The following is a 25836-nucleotide window of genomic DNA, read 5'->3' as shown; positions in this document are numbered from 1 at the left end:
AGAGTTTTTTTTAGCAAAATATTAATTCATATTAATAAAGAGGATATAGACAGACTTTTAGACTTGCTCTAAGTCTATGCTTGAGCCCTAAGAAATCTAAGAACGCTCGGCAACACGTATGTTTAGGCCTTGTTTAGTTTCTAAAAAAATTCGAGATCCCAGTCACATCAAATCTTTAGACATATGTATGAAACACTAAATATAGATGAAAATAAAATCTAATTGTACAGTTTATCTGTAATTTGTAAGACGAATTTTCTAACCTAGTTTATTCATAATTAGATAATATTTGTCAAATACAAACAAAAATGCTATAGTAGTCAAAAAATAAAAAATTTCACCAACTAAATAAGGCCTTAATCAATCCAGATGCAGAGGGCGGGAGATGCTCACATGTGCCATGACAAGCTAGCTACTAACGGCTGTATGGGGAGTACGTGTACGATTCTTTTCTCTTGGCATGCGACATTGCGAGACGCGATTGCACCGGGTCCCTCTGCTTCTGTCGCATGTGCTGATGTGTTGTGACTTGTGAATGCACCAGGTGCCATGGAGATGTTCTCGGACGTTTCCATGCGATTCCCTTCTAGAAAAGAGTGCTGCCGCCGTACGCGCCAAAGATTTGCCTTGCTTGCATCGTCCCGTCGGCTTCATCGTTGATACTAGAAATGTGCGCGGCGATGCCAGGTTAGCTATGCATAGTATGTGTATCTATGTGTTTTTGTTTTTTTTGTATGGCGTACATTTTAAGTGTATTCATTTTGTTCATTTACATATGTCATATTATGTACTCATATATACAAGTGTAGGGAATGTCATATATATATATATATGGTGAAATATTTGCCTTCGTATATCTATGTCAGCGGTTATTTATTTTGGATTATTTTATATTACAAGTTAGTATAAAATGTATGAATTGATTTAGAGTTAATGTGGGAAGAATTAGAAAGTGAAGATTGTGAACAAGGGTATGAATTTATTTAGAGTTAATTTTGAGGAGATATTAGTTCATATGCGATATGAGCAAAAAATTAATCACTGACATAAAATTATAGATGTATATATCTATCAAATAAAATACACTAAATCATATGATATTTTAAGTTAAACGTATAAATCTAATAATAAGAAACTCAACAAAATTAGTTTGGTATTTTTATGATTTTTCTATAACTTTTGATGAATTTTTGGAGATCTCTATTTTGAAAAGAAAAGATTAAAAATTAATAGGAAAATAAAAATAGTATAGGGCCGTATTTAGCCCACTTAGGCCCAGCAAGCTTGACGGCGGCCCAGGCTCGAGGCAGACGGATATGGACTGATCTTTAATTTTAGTAAAGTTCGAGGACTATTTTGAATACAAACCTAAGAGTGGGCTGGACGGTGGATTATATTTCATAAAGTGTGAGGGCCTTTTTGTAAAATGATAGAGAATCGTCTGGCCGATCGGACGACCGAGAATTGCGGGCGACGTGGCCACGCTCCCTAGGCCTCTTTTATTGCGTGATTCGTAGCGGAGATCGTCTAGTATACCCCCTCCGTCTCATTTAAAGCATCGTTTTTTATTTTTAGATTTCTTATTTAACCATTTATTTTATTCAACTTTTTTATGTAAAGTATTTTTATGCAAATCATTACTAAAGTATTTTTAGTGACTAATTAAACAAGTCATAATAATATAAATAATATTTATGCAAATAGTAAAATAAATAAATCATTATTAGAGTATTTCTTATTAACAAAACAAGTTATAATAAAATAAATAATATTTATATAAAAATTTTGAATAAAGTGAATAGTCAAAAAGAAGTCTAAAAATAAAAAAAAAATTTAATCGAACGGAAAGAGTATATAAATATATATTCATTTGCGTTGATCATCGAGATTGGAATGCCTTGCTGTCTATCATGCGAAACAATATGCCATTTTCTAAATGGTGGCTTGTTGCCTTGTTGATTTCCCTAGCGAGAAAAGGGTGTGTCCTTCTAGAAGCGTTATTATGAAACTATGGAACTACGCAAATTCGTTCTAGTATATATTTAAAATGCACCTCACATTTATCGTATAACTCTGACCTTTGGCTACTATCTACAGACAAGCAAAATCCATAACACCAAATTATTACTCCCTCCATCTCAAATTGTAAGTCATTCTAAAAATCTTGGAGAGTCAAAGCATCTCAAGTTTGACCAAAATTATAGAAAAAATTATAAAATTTTGTGGCATCAAATAGATATACTATAAAAATATAATTAATGAAGAACCTAATGATACTTAGTCATAAATGTTATTATCCTATCATATAAATTTGATCAAACTTGAGATGCTTTAACTCTCAAAGATTCTTAGAATGACTTGTAATTAGAGACGGATAGAGTAATTCATAAGACCATTTTTGTCATGGGCTGACGTGTGCACCCATTGGCGCAGAGTCGGTTAGCCTACGTGGTGTCGCAGTGCCCGTCAGGCAACAGACGTATCGGTGGAGCTGTTTAGCTATATTTTCATCGTCTACAAATAAATGCATGTCTCATTTTTCAAAAAGTCAAACTGACCAAATATATATAAAAATATACTGATATTTTTTTATAACTTAACAGTTCTTCCCCATTTCCTATGGAATCCTCCTCTGTTTAGTAGTAGAACGTAACAGTCTGACATGAAACAAAATTTATTTCAAAATTAAATGTTTGATAAGGTCTACTCCAGACCCCTGTATGTCCTATTGTTGTTACCAGACCCCGGTTCCATCCCTACAAGGACACCATAGCGTGCAACCTTAATGTTTGATAAGGGTTTTTTTTTTTTTTTACAATTCCCTATAAGAGTTCTTTACCCGTGATTTGACAAGCATTCAGAGACTACCATCCTAATGGCTTTTATGGCAAGAAGATTATATATATTCAAGTCACACGAATATACCTAAAAAATAAAAAGTTTACAACGACGAGGTTTCTTAGTCTGTTCATCTAGGAGTGAAAGTGGTGTGGATAGTTTTTCGATGTGATCTAGTCTGAATCCGAATTTTGAGAATATGAATAAGGATTTTTAATATCCATGTGAATAGGGTAATCCAAATCCGATTGTATGAGGATGTAGGGTAGGATATGGAATTGAAAAAAAAATCTAGAGGATATGGATTATTCATAAATTCTATGTGGATGATGGTTTAAAATAGGATACCTTAATATATCTCCATAAACTAAAATCAAGAGGAAGAATTCATTTTTTTTAAAAAAAATTGTTAGATGTGAAATCTTATTTAGCGTATGGTTGTTTTATGTTCTAACTTTTGAATTGAGAACTTGCTGACAACTATTACTTATTGGCTAGTAAGTTGAGTGTGACTACGTGAGTACCTTTTTTAAGTGTTGTTAACTATATACTCCCTTTGCCCCAAAAGTTTGTAAGTTTAGAAAAATTTAGATAGATTAGTGCGAAACTAAAATGACCATGGTACCCTATTTATTAGATATCTCATATGATTGGTTCTCATATGGGTAACATGCCTAGTCCACAAGTTTTTTTATAAGTACTAACTTCATTCATTTTTAATTTGCACTAGTTATAGTTCAAAGAGTTAAAATAGCGGTCCTTTAACTTATGTGCCTGTGCCACTTAAGTCTATGAATTTGCAAACTTGAAATATGTCTCCCTGATCTTGTTTAGTCATGCACTGGAGGTCCATACTCCTCTAGAGGACATTAACTAGGATAAAATTTTACAAAATCACTCTCTTTAGTATCTTAATACCTCTAGCACTCCTTCCCCACCAATGTCGACGTCCGCGCGTTGCTCCAAGGTTGGCCCGCTGCACCCCCGCCGCACCTGTATACCAGCCTGCAGGGGCGAAGCTACGTAGTAGCTTGCGGGTGCCCAGGCACCCACAAAAATTTAAAAAAACACTACTAGGAATACATTTTCACCATTGTTGTGGATTAAATTTTTCACACCTATAAGAGAGAGGCACCCCCATCCAACTCGTTCTAGCTTCACCCCTGCCAGCCTGCCGTGTCGCTTGGCACAACAAGGGTGGTGCCTGGCGAGGTCGTGGCCATGTTGAAAGGTCCTAATATGGCTAGAGGGGGGGGTGAATAGCCTATTTAAAAATTCTACAAACTCACTAGAGCAAGAGGTTAGTAAAAAACAAAGCGAAGCTTTTTGCTCTAGCTCTAATGGGGTGTTTGCAAGCCACCTATCCAACAATTCTAGTTGATATAATCACTAGGCACGCAAGAGCTATGTCACTACTTACACTAGAAAGCTACCTAAAGTTTCTATACAAGTAAGTACGCTACTCTAGTTTGCGGGAATGTAAAAGAGTGGATGAGATAATTATACCACCGAGTAGGGGATGAACCAATCACCAATATAAACAATCAAGCACCGGGAGAATGCCAATCAAACACAATTGAAACGCCGATTTTTCTCTCGAGGTTCACGTGCTTGCCGGCACGCTACGTCCCCGTTGTGTCGACCAACACTTGGTGGTTCGGTGGCTAAGAGGTGTAGCACGAACCTCGTCCTCACTAGGACACCACAAGAACCAACCCACAAGTGAGGTAACTCAATGACACGAGCAATCCACTAGAGTTACCTTTCGGCTCTCCGCCGGGGAAGGTACAAGACCCCTCACAATCACCGGGAGATGGCCACGAACAATCACCAACTCGTGCCAATCCTCCTCCGCTGCTCCAAGCCGTCTAGGTGGCGGCAACCACCAAGAGTAACAAGAAAACCGCAGCTAGAACGATCCCCAAGTGCCACTAGATGCAATCACTCAAGCAAATGCACTTGGAATCACTCCCAATCTCACAAAGATGTATAATCTATGAAGGAGATGAGTGGGAGGTGTTTGCTTAGGCTCACAAGGATGTCAAGTATGTTAGAATGCCAAGAGTGTAAGCCCCAAGCCGGCCAAACACGTATTTATAGCCCCTCAAACAAATAGAGCTGTTGGCTCTTTCACTGGGCGAAAAACGGGGTCATCGGACGCTCTTAAAGGGGCACCGGACGCTCAGCCCTTGCGTCCGGTGCTCCAACGTCAGCCGCGTGTCAGAGTCTAACGGTAACCTGCAGAGCACCGGACGCTTGAGCAAGTTAGCACCGGACGCGTCCGGTGCACGCCGGACTCATGCACAGAGAGTTCCGCAAACCTGCGGGACACCGGACGCTAGCCACCGGACGCACCCTGAGCGTCCGGTGCTCACCGGACCCATGCGCAGAGAGGGTCGCCAAGACGCCCGCACACCGGACGCGCACCACCGGACGCTCAAGCCAGCGTCCGGTGCCTATCGTCCGGTGCCTTACCCTAGCTGGGCTAGGCACTGTCTGCACCGGACGCTCAGACTTAGCGTCCGGTGCCTCAGTGGCCAGCGTCCGGTGAGTGTTTTCTCAGCGAGAAACACTCCCGCGACTTCTCCAAATTTCCCACCGGCGCAATAGAAAATATGCACTTCATTTTCTCGAAAAGCGCTGAATCCCGCCTCGCAAGCTCGGCGGGAGGGAGAGAGGAACCCATCCTCTCTCTAACCTTCAAACTCCACCTCCTTCTCAAAGCGTGCCAACACCACAAAGTGTAAACCAACATGTGCATGTGTGTTAGCATTTTCACAACATTTTCTTCGAAGGAGATAAGTTAGCTCACTAGGTTCTAAATGCATGCACATGAACAATGACACCTAGTGGCACTTGATAACCGCTTAGCCAAAGAATTCCCCTCTTTATAGTACGGCTATCTATCCTAAATGTGATCACACCCTCTATGGTGTCTTGATCACCAAAACCAAAACCCTAAGCAATACCTTTGCCTTGATCTCCAAAGGGTTTTGTTTTTCTCTTTCTTCTTTTCCAAGTTGAGCACTTGATCATCTTGTGGTCATCACCATCATCACCATGATCATTACTTGCTCCATCACTTGGCATGTACCAACCTCATTAAGTCTACACACACTTAGTATAGAGGTTAGTACTAGGGTTTCATCAATTATCCAAAACCAAACTAGGGCTTTCACATGTGGATCGCGGTGTCATGGTTGTCGGTGAAAAATGGAGATGTCGTGGTCGTCAAGGCAGCGAGGCATGGCAGAACGACATGGGGAGGATGGTCTATCGGTGGTGCACACTCCTCGCTCGACATGCAGCCAGGGCTGGAGGTGCTCTTCTCCGATGACACCACGTGCCACCAAGAGGTCTTAGCATCGTCTAACAACAGGGCTCCACTGTGGGCCACAAAATCAAGGAGTTCAGGCTGTCCACAACCAGGCTCATATCGTTGAAGCCCATCCACAATAGCGAGATGGACGTCACAGGCGAACACGCACCGGTTCATCTCGGCTCTGCCGGACAGGTTTCGGGTGCAGGTGGGTGAACGCGGGGTGCACAGTTGAGGAAATAACTATGCTAGGGTGTTTTTTTATAAAATTTTAGTCAACAGCCATATAAAGAGATATGGACCTTGGGTGCACGAGTAAATAAGTTTAAGGAGGCAGATTTCGAATTTGCAAGTTTATGGACCTAAGTGGCACAGACGTATAAATTAAAGGGTCGCGAATGTATTTGTAGTTCAAATGTCAACAACAAAAGATCGGAGGGAGTAAAAAACATCAAGACAAAAATAGTGACTATGTTACAGCAAGTTCTATCATATAATTTCATAGACTTTCGTTATTAATCATTTCTAAAGGCATAAATATGAGGTTGCCCTACATTTTATAAATAAATATAATGCATTAGGTAAGCTTGACTCAAGGTGTAAATTTATATGATAACTAGGGTAATTTGTCCTTATTAGATCTAATATACATGCGTGATCTAATTTTCCTACTTTTGTAAAGTGACATATTGATGTGGCCTAAAATGTCTTTCTTCTTTTTATTTTTTGAGAGGTGAAAAGAATCAAAGGTGGTTCAATTGTAACATTATTATATGAAAAAATTCAGACAGGATTTAGTTGTAACATATGCTTGTATTTTTTTAAAGCTAACCTAATGCAAATAAACAAAAAATGACATACTACGTGGGCAACGTAGAAGAAATTTGCCAAATCAATTAGATCCAATGGGAACCAAAACCGTGACATACTAATGGGCAATTTCTCAATTCCTTTTCTTTTTATTAGTTAACGGTTTGCCTCAAGAGTTCAGATTTACTAGATCTCTTAGAGCATCTCCAAGAGTTCTTGAATTCACTCTTTAAATCATCATTTTGAGAGTCATTTGAATAAAAAACCACTTTCTATATATTTTAAATTCTCCAACAAGTTTTCTATATCTTGTGCAATCTCGCTCTCCTAGCAAGAAAATTGTAGCACAATATCATAGTATTTGAAAATCCAATTAGGCCCGTTTGGATCATTGAAATTAAATTTATTTTAATAATTATAATTTAGATGTATATTAACTAAGCTAACATAGTTGTATGTATATTATTTTTATGGCTATACGAGAGAGATATTTATGTGTTACTATATGAAACCGAATTGAAAAGTGTGTTAGTTGCAAATTAGAAACATAGAATGGTGATTCATGAAATCAATTTCCATCTCCTACGCTAAGAATTTGAGATATGCTTATACATGAATTTTAAAAAACGGTGGAATTTCAAATTCCAAACTAAATAATCTAATTTATTAAGTCGATTCTAATTCAAATGAAGGAATCCAAACAGTCTAGACATATTGTTTGAGGTATTTTTTCTTAAAAATCTCTACTTCTATAAATAAGAGATAATATAGGAATACTCTAGAAGTTTACTAGTAATCTCTATAGATTTAGGCCTTGTTTACTTCCAAAAAAATTTGCAAAATATGAACAATATCACTTTCTTTTGCATTTGACAAATATTGTTCAATCATGGATTAACTAGGCTCAAAAGATTCGTCTCGCAAATTACAGATAAATTGTGTAATTAGTTATTTTTTTATCTATATTTAGTGCTTCATGCATGTGCCGCAGGATTCGATGTGACACGGAATATGAAAAAATTTTACAAAATATTTTGCGAACTAAACAATGTAATTTGTATACTCACGGAGACTCCAAGTGCAAGGAGAAGTGGGCCCCATCGTCTATACAGTATTTAACCCCAGGACTCGCCGCAAACACACATCGGCACATTACATTAGCCGTATCCGTCCTCTGCTTTTTCTTGTGCTTCTCTTTCACTGCGCCAAGCCGTCACAAATGGCGACCCGCGTTCTGCTGATGCTTCGCGAAACCTCTCCGTGGGCGCTGGCCGGCGCGGCGGCGTCCGTGGCGCTGCTGTGGCTGGTGGCCTGGACGCTGGAGTGGGCCTGGTGGACGCCTCGGCGGCTCGACCGGGCCCTGCGGGCCCAGGGCCTCAAGGGCACCAGGTACCGCCTCTTCACCGGCGACCTGAGGGAGACCGCCCGGGTTAACCGGGAGGCCCGCAAGAACCCGCTGCCGCTCGGCTGCCACGACATCGCCCCCCGCGTGCAGCCCATGCTTCACAGCGCCATGAAGGAATACGGTATTGATCCTATGTGTTCCAATCAACCTGCTACCCAAACTTTACACCTTTTGGTTTTCATTTCATTTTCCTGATATGAAAACACGCACGTCAATAGCGATGCATCATACTTTACTGCAATTGTTACGATGGATGTTGTTCCTGAACTCCGAAAATGGGCACACATATACAGGATCCCCGATGGGGAAAAATAGTTTTTTTTTTTAATTTACTTTAGCAGTACAGTTATCTGGGCCTTGTGATTTGTTAACGTTTGAAAAATGCCTTGGTGCGCAGCTGAAAAATTGAATAACCGACGACATGGGTGTGGCAGAGTAAATATGATACCTTAATGCAGCACTGCATGATTAATCATTTCCCCTCCTATCAAGTAGTAGGACGCTTGATGTTCTGTAAAGATTATGTAGCAGTAACGGGATATTTATGTACATTGTACTTGATAGGATGACTATTTTATTAACAAAATTGAATGAAAGAAACAGAAAATACGTTTATCTTCTACTCTTCTCACTTCTTTAGACTAATCCTGTTTCCGAAACTCAACTGCAGGGAAATTATCTTTCACTTGGTTCGGCCCAACACCAAGGGTGATGATTCCAGACCCGGAGTTAGTCAAAGAGGTGTTGTCTAATAAGTTTGGCCACTTTGGCAAACCACGGAGCAGCCGCATTGGGAAGTTGCTAGCCAATGGGGTAGTAAATCATGATGGTGAAAAATGGGCAAAGCACAGGAGAATTCTTAATCCTGCCTTTCACCATGAGAAAATAAAGGTAATTCTTTTAGCTGATCGTTCTATAAATGGATTTTACTTTTTTTACTATTTCACATTGGATTTGTGTTGTATATTGGATAGCAGTTCCCTAAATATACTATTGGTGATTGTTTAATTCACAGCGGATGCTGCCAGTATTTTCGACCTGTTGTATTGAAACGATTATTAGATGGGAGAATTCAATGCCTTCTGAGGGATCTTCTGAGATAGATGTCTGGCCTGAGTTCCAGAATCTTACTGGAGATGTTATCTCAAGAACCGCTTTTGGCAGCAACTATCAAGAAGGGAGGAGAATTTTCCAGCTGCAAGGAGAACTAGCTGAACGCCTTATTCAGTCTATTCAGACAATATTTATCCCAGGCTATTGGTTTGTTACGTTTTCCTCTACTAAACAGAACCAAAGTTTTATTCATGTGCAATTGTGTATCCAAGCATTTGAATACATGAAGATTTATTTTATCGATTACTCCTCAGTCCTCTCCTTGTTTTTATAACTATAATTCGTCATAAAACAATATTTTTTAGGATTGTTGGCGTTTTTAGTACTAGATTGATTGCTGTGTCAAATGGAAAGAAAAGATTTTTATGAAGAATTCAGAATAGCAGAATGCAAGTCTTCTGTGATAACGCTGTTGAGCATATGCAGGTTCTTGCCCACCAAAAACAACAGAAGGATGAAAGAAATCGATCTAGAGATCCGCAAAATTCTCCGTGAAATAATTGGGAAAAGAGAGAAGGCTACTAGAAATGGCGAAACAAATAATGATGACTTGCTGGGCTTATTACTGGAGTCAAACACAAGGCAATCAAATGGAAATGCAAGCCTGGGACTGACAACAGAAGATGTGATTGAGGAATGCAAGCTATTTTACTTTGCAGGTATGGAGACAACATCAGTCCTGCTTACTTGGACACTTATTGTGCTAAGCATGCACCCAGAATGGCAAGAGCGAGCAAGAGAAGAAGTGTTGAGCCACTTTGGGAGAACCAGACCAGATTTTGATAGCTTGAGCCGCCTGAAGATTGTAAGTGTGAAATCCATGTTCTACTTTATTGCAAGATTCCAAAATTGCAGATTACTAAAGGGATATTTTTAATCGAATTACTAAAGGGATATGTGATATCCATTCCTTTATCAAATTAATGGAGACTAAGTAAAAAGAGATTAAGTAAATAGAAATGGTTTGTTTTTATTCAATTCAATAGTAGCTAATTAACATAAACCTCATAATGTGATTCTAGTGGAGAACTGCGGGTTTAAATCCAAAGTAGTCATGGTTAAGTCTCAGTGATACATTTATATATATGCCATATGTTATCCATTTCTGAGTCTGAATATGCTGAAAGGATGATGTGGACAAAAATGCTGCCAAGTGTTAAACTGGAACATTCTTTGAGGAAAACTAAATAAGCCAGTGTTTTCCATACCGTATAACTGAATCAACAATTTGGTCCTATGTCATATATGTGCAGGTAACCATGATTCTACATGAGGTCCTCAGGTTATACCCACCGGCAACCTTTCTAACCAGAAGAACTTATAAGGAAATGGAGCTCGGTGGAATTAAATATCCTGCAGGAGTGAACCTTCTTCTGCCCATCATCTTCATTCACCATGATCCCGACATTTGGGGAAAAGACGCAAGTGAGTTCAATCCAGAGAGGTTTGCCAATGGCATCTCCAACGCCACCAGGCATCAGGCGGCTTTCTTTCCGTTTGGAGGGGGGCCCAGGATCTGCATCGGCCAGAGCTTTGCGTTGCTGGAAGCCAAGATGGCGCTATGCACCATCCTCCAGCGCTTCTCCTTTGAGCTCTCGCCATCCTACACCCACGCGCCCTACACCGTGATAACACTGCACCCTCAGCACGGTGCTCAGATAAGGCTGAAAAAGCTCTGACTGTGATGCTCATATGCTCGCTGGCAGTGGCAGCAGCAGCAGCTCCTACGCTGCTACCGAATACTCCCGGATCCAACTATGTCAGAACGTCTTACAACTTGGATCGGGGGAAGTAGTTGTTTTGTATTAATACGTAGGTTAGAATATGAATAATAAAAAGAGGGTGTGTATTAATAGGGAATAGGTTACTGTTACTGCGATGCAATTTTGTGAAGATTTGGCAAAGAACTTAATTATACAATATGTAGTTCTTTTTTATAGGGTGCACTAGTACTCGAAAGTAGTCTTTGCATGTAGGAGTATATACATTTGGCTTTTCATTTTTCTTCCTGTATATATATATTACCAATCGCTGAAAGGTCAATATTATACTGGTTCCTCTTTCTAAGACCTTGTTTAGTTCATCCCGAAAACCAAAAAATTTTCAAGATTTCCCGTCACATCAAATTTTTCGACACATGCATGAAGCATTAAATATAAACAAAAATAAAAACTAATTGCACAGTTTACCTGTAAATCGCGAGACGAATCTTTTGATTCTAGTTAATCTATAATTGGACAATATTTACCACAAACAAACGAAAGTGCTACAGTAGCAAAATCCAAAATCTTTTCGCATCTAAACAAGGCCTAAGTTATATCACTTTGACTTTTTTGTTACATAGATTTTGTTATATATAGACATACATTATATGTAGATACATATAGTAAAATTGATGTAAACAACAGTCAATGGAGGAGTAGATGATATTCAAACGCAAAAGCTATTATTTTTTGATATGTTAAAGATGTGCATACAACTTGACTAATGTTTGGTTAAAACTAAAAAAATTGAAAATCTTAAATTCTAATACACTATTATAAGGATGGAGAAGTAATTATCACCTGATTAACTATATAAACTAACCTATCAACACGTGCTCTTACACGGGCTACAACCTTAGAAAACATCAACAATAGTTACCGCTAAGAGCATCTCTAAGGGATTCTTTATATCCTTCCTAATTTATAGGATATAGATTTTAATTAAGAAAATTCCAACAACCTCATTAATTGGATCTCCAAATATAGACATTCTCTATTTCGTATTTTTCACTAGCCAAAGATGGATAACGAGGATGGCTCTCTAGAGTGCGTGCAATGCATAGAAAAGTTGTTGGATACAAAGATATAGAAAATAACATTTACTCAAATATCTCTCCAAATGATGATTTAGAGTAATTTTAGAAAGACTCTTGGAGATGCCCTAATATCTATGAATAATACTTATGTTTTCTTTTATGAGGCACACGATCATTTATTTATTTTATATTATATTGTTTATGTTTATGAGCTTATAATAGTTGGATAGTATATTTGATAACAAATTTAACTTTATAAAGTTTGTATTATTATAGTTAAAAACTGTTAGTCAAATTATTGGTCAAACAATTTAAAGTTTCAATTTTGATATGTGTGTGTTCCATATAAAAAATTGGTGGGGGTGGCGTTGCTTCTATAATAGTGCGTGACCTCCCATCTTAAAAAGAGAAGAATAATGTGAGGGGAGGTGGTGAAAGAGGAAACAATAATGATGGAGCAACAAAGCCAAAATGAATGACCATTTGATTTCATCAAGCAATTCAACTATGCCAGTTGACGGTCCAAGTAATTTGCTAAACTAGTGAATGATGACATGGATGATGGATGCACCAAAGAAGAGTTAGTAGGTTCGTACTTAGGGGTGTTTGGGACTGCTCCGCTCCAGCTCTGGGTTGCCAAACACGTCTAGCTCCACGAACTCCGCTCCACAAAAAAGGTGGAGCTAGAGGCCAGCTCTATGTTTTTCCTGGAGTACCTCAAGGGGTACTCCAGTTTTTGAAGTTTGATACTTCCACATGGTGAGGTACTTACCCACCCTGCCACTCATTAATCACGGGATTAGTTCCTGTAAATGCTTCCCCTTCCAACGCCACGACCTCGTCTCTTCACAGGATTAGTTACTGATGACTTGGTACACATCACTGAAAGGAAAAATCTACTTTGATAATAAGAAAAAATAATAATAATAGTTTATACTAAGTTTGGTAAAGTGTTTCTGCTGTCAGGCAGTTTTTTTTACAAGTGCTAAACTTCATTTATTTTTTAGTTTGCACTAGTTACAGTTCAAATTTCACCTAAGGCTTTGTTTAGTTCTGAATTTTTTTTGTTTTGAGTACTGTAGTATTTTCGTTTTTATTTGGCAAATATTATCTAATAATAAATTAATTAGACTTAAAAGATTTATCTTATGATTTATAGATAAACTGTATATTTAATTTTTGTTTACGTCTATATTTAATACTCTATGTATATGTCGCAAGATTGGATGCGACGAGAAATTTTGAAAGGTTTTTGGTTTTTTTAGACCTCAATGGATTTGCTCGCGGAGACTTAAGCACACGTGTCAGTGGTCAGCGGTCAGCGGTCAGCTCCATCGCCTACAAGGACTCGCCGCAATCACACATTCACACACATCGCCCGGCACATGCCTCTGCCTTTCCTCTGCTTCTCTTCCACTGCACCAATGGTGACCAGCGTTCTGCTGATACTGCGGGAAACCTCTCCGTGGGCGCTGGTCGGCGCGGCGGCGTCCGTGGCGCTGCTGTGGCTGGTCGCCTGGACACTGGAGTGGGCGTGGTGGACGCCACGGCGGCTAGACCGAGCCCTACGGGCCCAGGGCCTCAAGGGCACCAAGTACCGCCTCCTCACCGGCGACGTGAGGGAGAACGCCCGGCTCAACCGAGAAGCCCGCACGAAGCCGCTGGCGCTTGGGAGTCACGACATCATCCCCCGCGTGCTACCCATGCTCCACAACGTTGTAAAGGAATATGGTAATTTCTATGTGCCCAGATCATTCCCCACATCTAAAATTGATTCCTTTTGTTCCAAATTAATGAGGGGAAATTATTTGCGATTTTTATATTTTTTTGAGCCCATTTCCTGCGATTTTTATCATATTTACTCCGTGAATGCCCAAGGACGAATATACAGGAGTTCAATCAGAAGTTCGGAATGTTTGGTTCGAGATTAGCTTGGGTACCTTTTATGCACTAATGTGATATTTATGTGCGTGTAATTGACATGACCAAGTCTGAAATCAGATTATAGATTTTGATTGCACGTGTCAAAATATTGAGCTACATATCCTGTCACAGTATGTTTATTTTCCCAGTTCTGAATCTTGTTTTGTGACTGCCAAAATCCGCACAGAATCGTTTGGTTGCAGTCTGCTAGTCCTCCTACGGTCCTACTTACAGGGTTCTCTGCCTTACGAGTGAAGCAAAGCCAGGGAGCTAATTTTGAACAATGGTTGCAGCTTATCTTGTAAACCTTATGTGGACCTGCTCTATTTTTTTCTTTTTCTCTTTTGATGTTCCCTAGTTCTTTTTTTTTTCTCCTGGCTTATAACCTTACTGTCTTTTTTATTTAATTAATAAAATTTTCTGCAGGGGCTTCGGCCCCTTCAGTTTCATCAAAAAAAAAAACTTACAGGGTTCTAAACTCAAATGTAGGGACAAATTCATTCACTTGGTTCGGCCCGGTTCCGAGGGTGATAATTCCAGATCCGGAGTTAGTGAGAGAGGTTTTGTCTAACAAGTTTGGCCACTTCGGCAAACCACGGTTTAGCCGTCTTGGCAAGTTACTAGCCAACGGGCTCGCAAATCATGAAGGAGAGAAATGGGCAAAACACAGGAGAATTCTCAATCCTGCATTCCACCATGAGAAAATAAAGGTCATTGTTCACTAAATCTGTTCCTATGGATATATTTTTCTTGTTTCAAATTTTAGTATATCATATTGGATAGTGAACACCCTAAGTGAACTAACATTGTTTTTTCATCCACAGCGGATGCTGCCTGTATTTGCTACCTGTTGCACTGATATGATTAACAGATGGGAAAATTCAATGTCTTCCGAGGGATCTTCTGAGATAGACGTCTGGCCTGAGTTCCAAAATCTTACCGGAGATGTTATCTCAAGAACCGCATTTGGTAGCAACTATCAGGAGGGCAGGAACATTTTCCAGCTGCAAGGAGAGCAGGCTGAACGCCTTATACAATCTTTTCAAACAATATTTATCCCTGGCTACTGGTTTGTTCTTTTCCTTATAAACAGCAGCAATTTGCTCATGACACTCACTGCGTAGGAATATTTACTTATCCGTGTTTTAAGATAATGACTTGATATCATTTCTAGTAAAGGAAGAGATACAGAAAAGACTTCTCCACATCCAAGAATATTTTGGACACAATCTACATTTTACTTCTACTTCAATTGTCCAAACTGAGTAGGGGGATAAAGACTAGGGATGTTCTGCGGTAGGAATCAAGAATCTATTCTGTTATAACACTGTTGAACATATGCAGGTTCTTGCCCACCAAAAATAACAGAAGGATGAAAGAAATTGATCGGGAGATCTGTAAAGTTCTGCATGGAATAATCAGGAAAAGAGAGAGGGCTTTTATAGATGGTGAAGGAAGTAATGATGACTTGCTAGGCTTATTGGTTGAGTCTAATATGAGAGAATCAAATGGGAATGCGAAACTGGGAATGAGTACCAAAGATATTATCGAGGAATGCAAGTTGTTTTACTTTGCAGGTATGGAGACCACATCAGTCCTGCTTACATGGACGTTAATTGTGCTAAGCATGCACCCCGAATGGCAAGAGCGGGCAAGAGACGAAGTTTTAAACCACTTTGGAAGAGGTAGACCAGATTTTGATAGCTTGAACCGCCTGAAGATTGTAAGTATGAAATCATTGTTCTTTTGTTCAATCAAATGCAGGAATTCATAGATATTAAAGACATTATTAATTTGGAGCAATTGCAACTCTGCCACCACTTTGAACACGGTTACAAGCTTGCCAACAGAAAATTGCATAAATACCACTAACACTGTCATTTGAGTGGCATTCGTGCAATAAATAACAAGAAAACCAGTGACAAAATTGCAAATGCCCCTATTAAGTTTCCATTACTTTATCAGAATTAGATTGACAAAATTCTAAAAAAATCATCTAAAAATAGCTACTTTTGTGATTTTAATTTCCAGACAATTGAATTCTGCTGATAGTTGTCTGCATGCCATTCTGGTGGAGAAACTACTGCTTTGCTTCTAGAACTGTGGGGCCTTACATTCCAACAATGTACATTAATATCTTGAATGACTCACTGAATATACTGTAGAAGAATGCTGGAGATGACCTAAATTAGGTGTCGAAGGAACCTTGTTATTTACATCTTGCATCCTTTTTGGAAATTGCAGTTTTAGACTGTTCCAGGAAGTCTATTGTTTGTTTACATGTGTGAGAAACCCCCCAATAACTCTGAAACAAAAACTTTTCCAAGGAAAAAACAGGATATCTAATTTTTATCAGGATTAATGATCTTGACCCTCTGTTTTGGTTCTGCAGGTAACCATGATTCTATATGAGGTGCTTAGGTTGTACCCACCAGTGATCTTACTAACCAGAAGAACTTACAAGGAAATGGAGCTAGGTGGCATCACATATCCTTCAGGTGTGAGCCTTCTACTGCCTATCATTTTCATTCACCATGATCCTAACATCTGGGGAAAAGACGCTAGCGAGTTCAATCCACAGAGGTTTGAGGATGGCATTTCCAATGCGACCAAGCATCAGGCTGCTTTCTTTCCATTTGGATGGGGTCCCAGGATCTGCATAGGCCAGAACTTTGCGTTGCTAGAAGCAAAGATGGCACTGTGCACCATCCTTCAACGCTTCTCCTTTGAGCTCTCGCCATCCTACACTCATGCGCCATACACCGTGATAACTTTGCACCCTCAGCATGGTGCTCAAATCAGGTTGAAGAAGCTTTGACCATGATGGTCATACTGAATGGCAAAACATATACTGCTAGTAACATATAGTGATTGTGCATGCATGTAGTTTTAAATTCACCTTGCATATGAACAATAAGAAGAAAGTGTGTATGAATGGAGACATGGGTTGATGGATGGTTTGAAAAATAATGATCTGCTTTGTCTGGTAATGCGTGCATGGTTTGAAAAAAAAATGATGTTGCAGCCATAGTTTATTGGCAAAATTTGCTGTTGGACATGCTAAGTGATGGCTCTTTGTTGGTGGACATATACTTTCGAGCGATTTCTAAAAGACACACTAGTTAATAAATTGGTTGGTGGACACCGTGCCTAAAAAAAATACTTTTATAAAATAGATATAAAATCATATAAGTGCTCTAAATTATGCCATAAAATCTTCATACAGTAAAATATTGTTTTGCACTGAAAATGACTATTTTTCCTATCTTTATAAATAAACAAAGTTAACTATGGTTAAATTTGTTTATGTATTTGTAGGACACTAAAAATCTTGAAAAAATCATAGATTACATACATTACCAAATCATGACTATGCTAAAAATATCAGTTCAAAATAATAAAGTTTTTTATATCAATTAAGCCTGACAGAAGATAAATCTATAACTCAGTTATGGTAAATATATCTAGACAAATGCTTGGAAAAAAAAAAAAACTGAAACAACTTCGTCGAACGCCCCCTAGCTAGTTGGTCACGTGCTTTCCCCAAAAGGTACGTGGCCACGGCACACGGCACACAAGTCAACCCGAGCGTTGTGTATTTAAGCTGAGCGCACAGCACGCACGACGCCACTAATTGGCGAATGATCGCTCAAACTAAATCAAGCGAACGATTTTCGACCATCTACGACCATCTAAATTTTCCATTTTAGAAAAAAAAATTCCACCCCTCTTTCCCTTTTAGGAAATACTCATCCCGTGCATCTCTATTGTCTCTCTCGCTTCGTTCTTTTTCTCTGGCTATGATGTGACATAACCACAAAAGCAATTTTTTTTAAAAAAAATGCTATAACTTAAAAAAAGTGTGTCCATTTTTAATTTCGTCTGCATCAGTGTGTTCTACATGATGCGACGAATAAAACTACACCCCACTTAGATATGTTTCAAAAAATTTTGTTCTACGAATAACTTATATGTACTAACTTAGGATATATAATTTAGAACATATAACTTAGAACACACCATTTACATGTAATCACTTATGTGTACCAAATAATTAAGATATAACTTAGAATATATAACTTAAAATACATAACTTATAATGTATAACTTATAACTTATATACGAAACCTTGAAAGTGCAAGAGTTATGAAATACAATTTATTTATAAAAAGTTATTAAAAACAAAGGAATGAACTAAGTTATAGCTTATGACAAAACTTGCAAACACAAAAATTATTAACACATAAAGGAACGAATTAACTTATAACTTACATCAAAACTTACAAACATAAAAAGTCATGAAAGCCAACTTGTGTACATAAGTAATTCAAAGTCATGAAAGCCAACTTGTGTACATAAGTAATTCAAAGTCATGAAAGCCAACTTGTGTACATAAGTTATTACATGCAACTTGTGTATATAAGTTAATCAATACGATTTATGTACATAAGTTGTAAAGTTATATGTTATAATTTAACACATATAAATTTCTACGTGAAAAAAATCTTTGAAATATATATAAGTGGGATCTAGTTTTGTTCGTCTCGTCGCGAAGAATACAATGGTGCAGACAGAATGAAAATTGGATAAACCGTTTGGAAGTTATAGCAATTTAAAATAAATGATTTGTATTTTTTAGATGACATCAGTGGGACATCAACAGAGTGGAAGGCGCTGACTGGATCGTTCGCTGGATTAGATTCTTATGAACGTTCACTAGAATAGAACTGGACAGCACCGAGGATACGCATCGCACGCCGCCCTGATCTTTTTCTTCTCTGCTCTCTGCTCTCTCTCACTGTCTCACACACTTCGCCAAAGAAGAAGCCACGAATAACGGCGACCCAAGCTCTTCTGCTGATGCTGCGTGAGGCCTCCCCGTGGGGCGTGGCCACTACAGTGGCAGCCGCGGCGCTGCTGTGGTTGGCGGCCTGGACGCTGGAGTGGGCGTGGTGGACGCCACGGCGGCTCGAGCGAGCCCTCCGGGCACAGGGCCTCGTGGGCACCACCGCACCAGGTACCGCCTCTTCACCGGCGACATCACGGAGAACACCCAGCTGAACCGAGAAGCCCGCGCGAAGCCGCTGCCGGCCAGCTCCCACGACATCGTCCGCCGCGTGCAGCCGTTGCTCTATGACACCGTGAAACAATATGGTAACACATGATCTACTATCTCTCTATAAATAAACACCGCTATAGAACATGATATTTACTATGTGGCCACCCAAAGCTAAAGATGAGCAATGGGCCGGCCCGGCCTGGCCTGGCACATGCCTGTGCTAGGCACGGCCTAATAGGGCACGAGCTTGTATGACCCACGGGTTGCTGGGCCGTGCTTCCATATGCCACTGTGCCTACCTGATGGCTCAGGCATGACACATGAGCTGATTTTAGGGTGGGTTGGCAATAGTCCTTCGGGCCGGCCCATGACCCGCTATATGAAAAACATCAAATTTAATATGGAATTCAACAAAGTATAAGTAAATCACATTCAAGTCATAGACATTGATACTTCACAATTCACATAACACAATATACTCATAGATAATATTTCATATGCCAAAAGTCACAAGTTTCATAAGTCACAGAACTTAATACTTCAAGTTTTATAAGTTCCCTGATACCAAGCCGACACCGTGTCTGCTGTTAAAGTGTGCCGAGCCGTGCCGCCCAGCGGACCGAGGGGTCGGCCCAAGCACGGCCTGTTACGTGCTTCGGGCCGGCACGGGCACGGTTGGAATCGGATCATGCCGTGCTCGAGCCAAACCAAATCACCGTGCTTTGGGCCATGCCTTTGGCCCGCAGGCAACATGCTCAACTTTACCTAAAGCACTGAAACTGGAGCTCAAAATTCAAATGCAGGGAAGCTGTCGTTCACTCGGTTTTGTCCAACAAGTTCGGCCATTTCCGCAAGCCCAAGGGTAGCCGTGTTGCCAAATTGATTGCCGACGGAATTGTCAATCATGAAGGCGACAAATGGGCAAAGCATCGGAGAATTCTGAACCCTGCTTTCCACCATGATAAACTAAAGGTGCTTGTTCAATTAACTTTTCATATATGGTAGTTGCATCTCATTTTATTGTGTTTGAATCATGCAATCTCTGACTCTGAGTGACCTTACTGCTGCTGTTTCATTTACAGCGAATGCTTCCTCTGTTCTCGGCTTGTTCCGTTGAAGGTTCTTCTGAGATAGACGTCTGGCCTGAGTTCCAGAATCTTACTGGAGATGCCATCTCAAGAGCTGCCTTTGGTAGCAGCTATCAGGAGGGCCGGAGAATTTTCCAGCTTCAAGAGGAGCAAGCTGAATACATCGTAGAACCTATTCCAGCAAACATAATCCCAGGCTATTTGTTTGTTCTTTCTTCACCTTTAAACAGCCGAGTTCTTTTCTATATGTAGGATGGGCTGATGGCGACGGCGTCGCAAATCAAATCTGAACATTTGCCGAACACCTCCATATTCAATTTCTACATAAGAAACTCGATGAATTTCTACATATGCAGGTTTTTACCCACCAAAGGCAACAGAAGGATGAGAGAGGTCGCTGCAGAGGTTTCCAGCGCAACCAAGCTGCAAGGCGCGGCGGCGGTTTCTTTCCGTTCGGTGGGGGTCCCCGGATCTGCATCGGCCAGAACTTCGCGCTGCTGGGGGCGAAGATGGCGCTCTGCACTATCCTCCACTCCAGCACTTCTCCTTTGAGCTCTCACCGTCCTACACCCACGCGCCTTACACCGTGATCACTCTGCATCCTCAGCACGGGGCACAAATCAAGCTGACGAAGCTGTGATGACCATATGACACTCATTGAGTGGCAACATCTGTATATATATACATATACGTGGTGCTAGCTTTTACATGCTCTAGTATAGTATAGGTTGAGAGTCGATCTGTGGGTATTGAATGGAGAAATTATTGCTGAATGGAAATAGCACACTGATGATATTCTTCATAGCCTGCGCCGCAGCCTGAGCGGAACGCCGTGCTGCGGGTGCAGCGTGAGGACGGTGTAGGGCGCGTGCACGTACGCCGGCGACAGCTCGAACGCGAAGCGCTGCAGGATCATGCTGAGAGCCAGCTTGGCCTCCACGAGCGCGAAGTTCTGGCCGATGCAGACGCGCGGCCCCCAGCTGAAGGGGACGAAGCCCCCCGGGTCGCTGCACGCCTTGGACACGCCCTCGGCGAACCTCCCCGGATTGAACTCGCCGGCGTCGGACCCCCAGAGGGCAGGGTCCCGGTGCAGGAACATCACGGGCGTCGTGAGCATGACTCCCGCCGGGTACGTGACGCCTCCCAGCTTCGTCGCCCGGTGTGTCCGGCGGTTCATGGCCACCACCGGAGGGTACAGACGCAACACCTCGTACAGCACCATGGTCACCTGTCATATGTTACCAAAAATTAATACACAAGAATGGCATAACCGAAACCAATCATGTTGACAGGATTGTGCAGACTAGTGAGATCGACTCACAACTTTTAGGCGTGCCACGCCATTGAAATCCGGTTTGTTTTCACCAAAGACTTGCAGGACTTCCTCCCTGGCACGATCCTGCCACTCCGGGTGCATGCTTAGCAGTACCATTGTCCATGTGAGCAGCACACCGGTAGTCTCCATGCCTGCGAAGTAGAACACCTTGCACTCGCCGATCACCTCTTCCACGGTAATCCCCTTGCTGGATTTGCCATCCGAGTCACTGTAATTCATGTTCGACTCCAGTAGCAATCCCAGCAGGTCGTCCTTGGTTGCTTCACCGTCCGTAACAGCCTTATGTCTCTTCTCTATTATGCGCCTCAGGATCGTCTTGACCTCCCTATCGATTGCATTCATCCTTCTATTGTTTTCTGTCGGCAAGAGACTGAAGAGTAGTATATATACATTAGTATATCACCAGCTACTTAATTTAAAAATGCATATTGTTTTCTTTTGTAAAACAAGAACTTTGTTTTTGAGAAGTGCAAGAACTTTTTTTTTGATAAAGCAATGGTACACAATTGGGTAGTGGAGTTATAGCATTTGGAACCGTACGAGAAGCCAGGGATGTAATTTATCCTGAAAGATTGAACAAGGCGTTCAGCTTGCTCGGCCTGAAGTAGGAAAATTCTTCTCCCTTCTTCATAACCAACACCGAATGCAGCTCTTGAGATTACATCTCCTGATAAATTTTGGAACTCTGGCCACACATCCAGCTCGGTTGGTTCAACAGAAGATGAAATATGTTTCTCCCATCTGTCAACCAGTTCGTTGCAACATGCCAAGAATGCCGGCAGCATTCCCTACAACCATTTCCAAATGAAGGGTTAGCACTTAGCAGGCCCTTTTTGTTTCTTTGCTAGAAGCTTAATTCAACCTTGTTTAAGTGCTAACTTGTGTTGTCCTGCTTACCTCTAACAGTTTCTAAAAAAAGACTTGAGAAATCAATTAGTATTTCAAGTAGCAAAAGAAACAAGAAGCTTATCTTTTTTTTAACAATTCAAACAGGAGAGATGCAGATTATATTAAAAAGGAGAAACCTATGTATGGATAAAACAACAAAACAACCAAGGAGCTTATCTGTCGCATGTCTCCAGCAGTTTTAAATAATTTAATCCTAAAAATAAAAAGGGTCACCACTCTTGCCACTTTGTTGTCGCCGCCATCAGCAGCATAATAGCAAGTCATTTTTAGCACCTAACTTATTACACCTAGAACATTCAAAATAGAATCCCATTGCCGATTCTACCTCTAAGACCTTGTTTAGTTTAACAAAAAACCAAAAACTTTTTTAAAAATTTCTGTCACATCGAATCTTGCGGCATATGCATGGAGCATTAAATATAGATGAAAACAAAAATTAATTGCACAGTTTGCCTGTAAATCGCGAGACGAATCTTTTAATTAGTTATTCTATGATAAGACAATGTTTGTCAAATAAAAATAAAAGTGCTACAGTGTCAAAATAAAAAAATTTAAATAGCGGCCGAAGGTCAAATTCCGACGAATTTTCTAGGTGGCACTAAAAACGGATCGGATACGGACAGATATCACTGATATCATATTTGTTTTTATATTTCTGGTCGGATTTGGATTCGAATACGGATAATATCAACCATATCGGATAAGATATGATTAGATGTCGACATCACAAATATACGATTTAAGTATTCGGATATGGATACGGTACCGGATGTTGAATATTCGGACTCGGATACGGACAGATCTAAACTCCTCTAAACGAATTCGGTCTCGAATACGGTCGGAAATTATCCGTACCATTTTCATCCCTAGGTGGCAGTCATCCCAGCATTCATTGCCCACCATCCCTACTGTCAATTCACACACACAACCTACAAAAGAAAACCTACTGTCAATTCCTTAGGCCTTGTTTACATCAAAAAGATTTTGAATTTTAACACTGTAATATTTTTATTTTTATTTAACAAATATATTATACAATCATGAAGTAACTAAGCTTAAAAGATTCGCCTCGTAATTTACAGACAAACTGTGTAATTAGTTTTAGTTTTCGTTTATATTTAATGCTCCATGCATATGTCGCAAGATTCGATGTGATAGAAAATCTTAAAAAGTTTTTGATTTTTGGGATAAACTAAACAATATGAAATAGTGGCCGGAGATCAATTCCTGTGACCCTGCCATGGTCAACGCAACAACAAGTATCGAAGAAAAAAAAAATCCCCCTCCCTGATAGGGAACAGTGGTTGTACAGGTATCTTTATGTGTGGATGCCTATGTTTTTCCAAGCATAAATAAATTGGAAGAAGTTAGCAAAGGAAGTTTCTAGTGGAAGATTTTTCTCCATCCTACCAAAAAATTAAGATTGAGAGTGGCTTCACTAATTTATTGTCGTCTCCATCAGACTTCTGTATGAAGAGCTAGAAGTGACTGATTATACTAAATGAACCCATCTTGCAATACTACCTCCATCTCAACATAGAGAAAATACTCAAAATAACCTTGAGTCAAACTACGAGTTTGACCAACTTTACATTGAAGAATAACAGCACTTGTAATACTAAATAAATAGATCGTGAAAATATATTTCATAGTGTCATAAATAATAATGGTGCTCCATTCTACAAATATAATTAAACTTAAAACAATTTCATTTATTAGGACAACTCTTATTTCGGGACGAAGAAAAGACACGAGAGGTAAGAAAATGGACAAAATTCATGGCTCGCATTATTCGGAAACTGAAAACAGTTCTGTTATGCATCACATATAAAATTTTAGTCGAGGTTAATTTGTCTAAACAGTATAAGTACCTTTAGCTTCTCCGCATGGAATGCCGGATTAAGAATCCTCCGATGTTTAGCCCATTTTTCACCGTCAAGGATCACGAGCCCAGCAACCAGCAACTTTGAGAGAGGAGACAGCATCGATTTCGTGAAGTCGCCACACTTATTTGTCAACACTTCCCGGGCAAGCTCAGGATCGGTGATTACAACTCTTGGGGTCGGCCCGAACCATGTAAACGAGACCTTACCTGCATTTTTTTCATGTCGAAAATTGACGAAACAGACATGCAGAGATAGATAGAGATACGGCGATGAAAGAAACAGACATCCAGGAAGGATCGTTATCGTTACCGTGCTCCTGGATGGCGTGGTGAAGGAGAGGCGCGACGCGAGGGAGGATGTCGTGTGGTCGATCCACGGAGACGGGCCTAGTTTTGGCCGCCGCGATGAGACGCTGGTCCTCCATGAGATCGCCCCAGAGGAGGCGGTACTGGGTGCCTCTCAGGCCCTGCGCTCTCAGGGCACGGTTCATGCGCCGGGGCGCCCACCAGGCCCACTCCAGCACCTGCGCCGCCAACCACAGGAGCAGCACGGCCGCCGCCCCGCCTAGTAGCACGCTCCACGGCGAGAGCGAGACCTCCCGGAGCACCGCCGCGCCATCTCCGTCCATGGCTAGCTCTAGCTCCTAGCTGGCCGGCCGTTCCTCTCTTGTGTGGAACTAATTAACAGCAGTAGCGAAGCAGTGATGAGTGAGCGTGTTTCTACTTTGCACAGAGGGATTGGAACCAGGACGGACATGAGTGTACGCAACGCAAGCGGTGGCAAGGGCAGATATTGTTGTCGTCCGTGATTGCGACGAGCGACCAACACTACTCCCTGTTGGCTTTCCGGTTATCTTGCCTCTCCGGGTTTGGAAATTGTGGCATGTAGTGTTTTGGCTTTGCCTGCGAGGTGTAGTGTAGTGTGGGTGGCACATGAATATGCTGACATGCAACCCACAGTCACAGACTCACAGGCAGGTTGACTGTTGGCACATGCGCACGACTACCTTGTCCACAACGATGGCTACATTCAATCTAATCAGACTCCCGGCAACTCTCTCTGCCCAAGAAAAATATAATTACACGATTAGTACGAGTTAAACAAGTTTATCTTGGCAGTCTCAATGCAATGCATAGTTTCATGACATAGTTACTAAGACTATAAACTAGGTAACTGAGCTACAAGAGTTTTATATGGATGAAACTCATCTCTCATCTGATGAAACTCCTTCATTTAATGACTCTGCTAAGTCAGCAATTTTGCTTATGTGGCACCTTATTTAATGTGCATGACACTCTCATGAAACATACATTGAGACTAGCTAATCAAGCATATAATGTGTATACTATA

At 40.6% G+C, this 25836-nt stretch overlaps 2 protein-coding genes and 1 pseudogene across 4 annotated transcripts; 2 read left to right on the top strand and 1 right to left on the bottom strand.

Annotated features, from left to right (window-relative positions):
- On the top strand, nt 8121–17236 carry LOC8054920 (cytochrome P450 72A15). Of its 3 annotated transcripts, none has more exons than XM_002458155.2 (5): nt 8121–8493; nt 9043–9263; nt 9388–9632; nt 9912–10290; nt 10739–11552. In XM_002458155.2, the coding sequence occupies exons 1-5, from the start codon at nt 8187–8189 to the stop codon at nt 11162–11164; spliced, it is 1578 nt and encodes a 525-aa protein (XP_002458200.1). In that variant the 5' UTR covers nt 8121–8186; the 3' UTR covers nt 11165–11552. The 3 variants fall into 3 exon arrangements, with proteins under 3 accessions (XP_002458200.1, XP_021311612.1, XP_002458199.1); XM_021455937.1 differs by lacking the exon at nt 10739–11552 and adding an exon at nt 16601–17236 and having other exon boundaries at nt 8124–8493; XM_002458154.2 differs by lacking the exons at nt 8121–8493; nt 9043–9263; nt 9388–9632; nt 9912–10290; nt 10739–11552 and adding exons at nt 13644–14016; nt 14698–14918; nt 15033–15277; nt 15553–15931; nt 16601–17198.
- LOC8054918 lies at nt 18825–20810 on the top strand (annotated as a pseudogene).
- On the bottom strand, nt 20982–25344 carry LOC8084864 (cytochrome P450 72A13). The gene is made up of 5 exons (XM_002455946.2): nt 24796–25344; nt 24472–24692; nt 22232–22479; nt 21677–22061; nt 20982–21583 (listed from the first exon to the last, which is right to left on the bottom strand). Exons 1-5 carry the CDS (start codon nt 25112–25114, stop codon nt 21155–21157), a joined length of 1602 nt encoding a protein of 533 aa, XP_002455991.1. The 5' UTR covers nt 25115–25344; the 3' UTR covers nt 20982–21154.

Source organism: Sorghum bicolor, chromosome 3, assembly GCF_000003195.3.
Source record: "Sorghum bicolor cultivar BTx623 chromosome 3, Sorghum_bicolor_NCBIv3, whole genome shotgun sequence".
NCBI lineage: Eukaryota > Viridiplantae > Streptophyta > Magnoliopsida > Poales > Poaceae > Sorghum > Sorghum bicolor.
Note: the sequence above shows the minus strand (reverse complement) of the source record. Positions and strands in the feature narration are given on the sequence as shown.

What these genes read in the sequence shown, in the direction of transcription:
- LOC8084864 (XM_002455946.2), bottom strand. Translation starts at nt 25,114, where the DNA reads ATGGACGGAGATGGCGCGGCGGTGCTCCGGGAGGTCTCGCTCTCGCCG. An exon ending in TCCATGCGGAGAAGCTAAAG is followed by an intron (nt 22,480 to 24,471) that starts GTACTTATACTG and finishes AAATGGTTGTAG; the next exon opens with GGAATGCTGCCGGCATTCTT. An exon ending in AATTACATCCCTGGCTTCTC is followed by an intron (nt 22,062 to 22,231) that starts GTACGGTTCCAA and finishes ACTACTCTTCAG; the next exon opens with TCTCTTGCCGACAGAAAACA.
- LOC8054920 (XM_002458154.2), top strand. Translation starts at nt 13,671, where the DNA reads ATGCCTCTGCCTTTCCTCTGCTTCTCTTCCACTGCACCAATGGTGACC. An exon ending in ATATTTATCCCTGGCTACTG is followed by an intron (nt 15,278 to 15,552) that starts GTTTGTTCTTTT and finishes GAACATATGCAG; the next exon opens with GTTCTTGCCCACCAAAAATA. An exon ending in GCTTGAACCGCCTGAAGATT is followed by an intron (nt 15,932 to 16,600) that starts GTAAGTATGAAA and finishes TTGGTTCTGCAG; the next exon opens with GTAACCATGATTCTATATGA.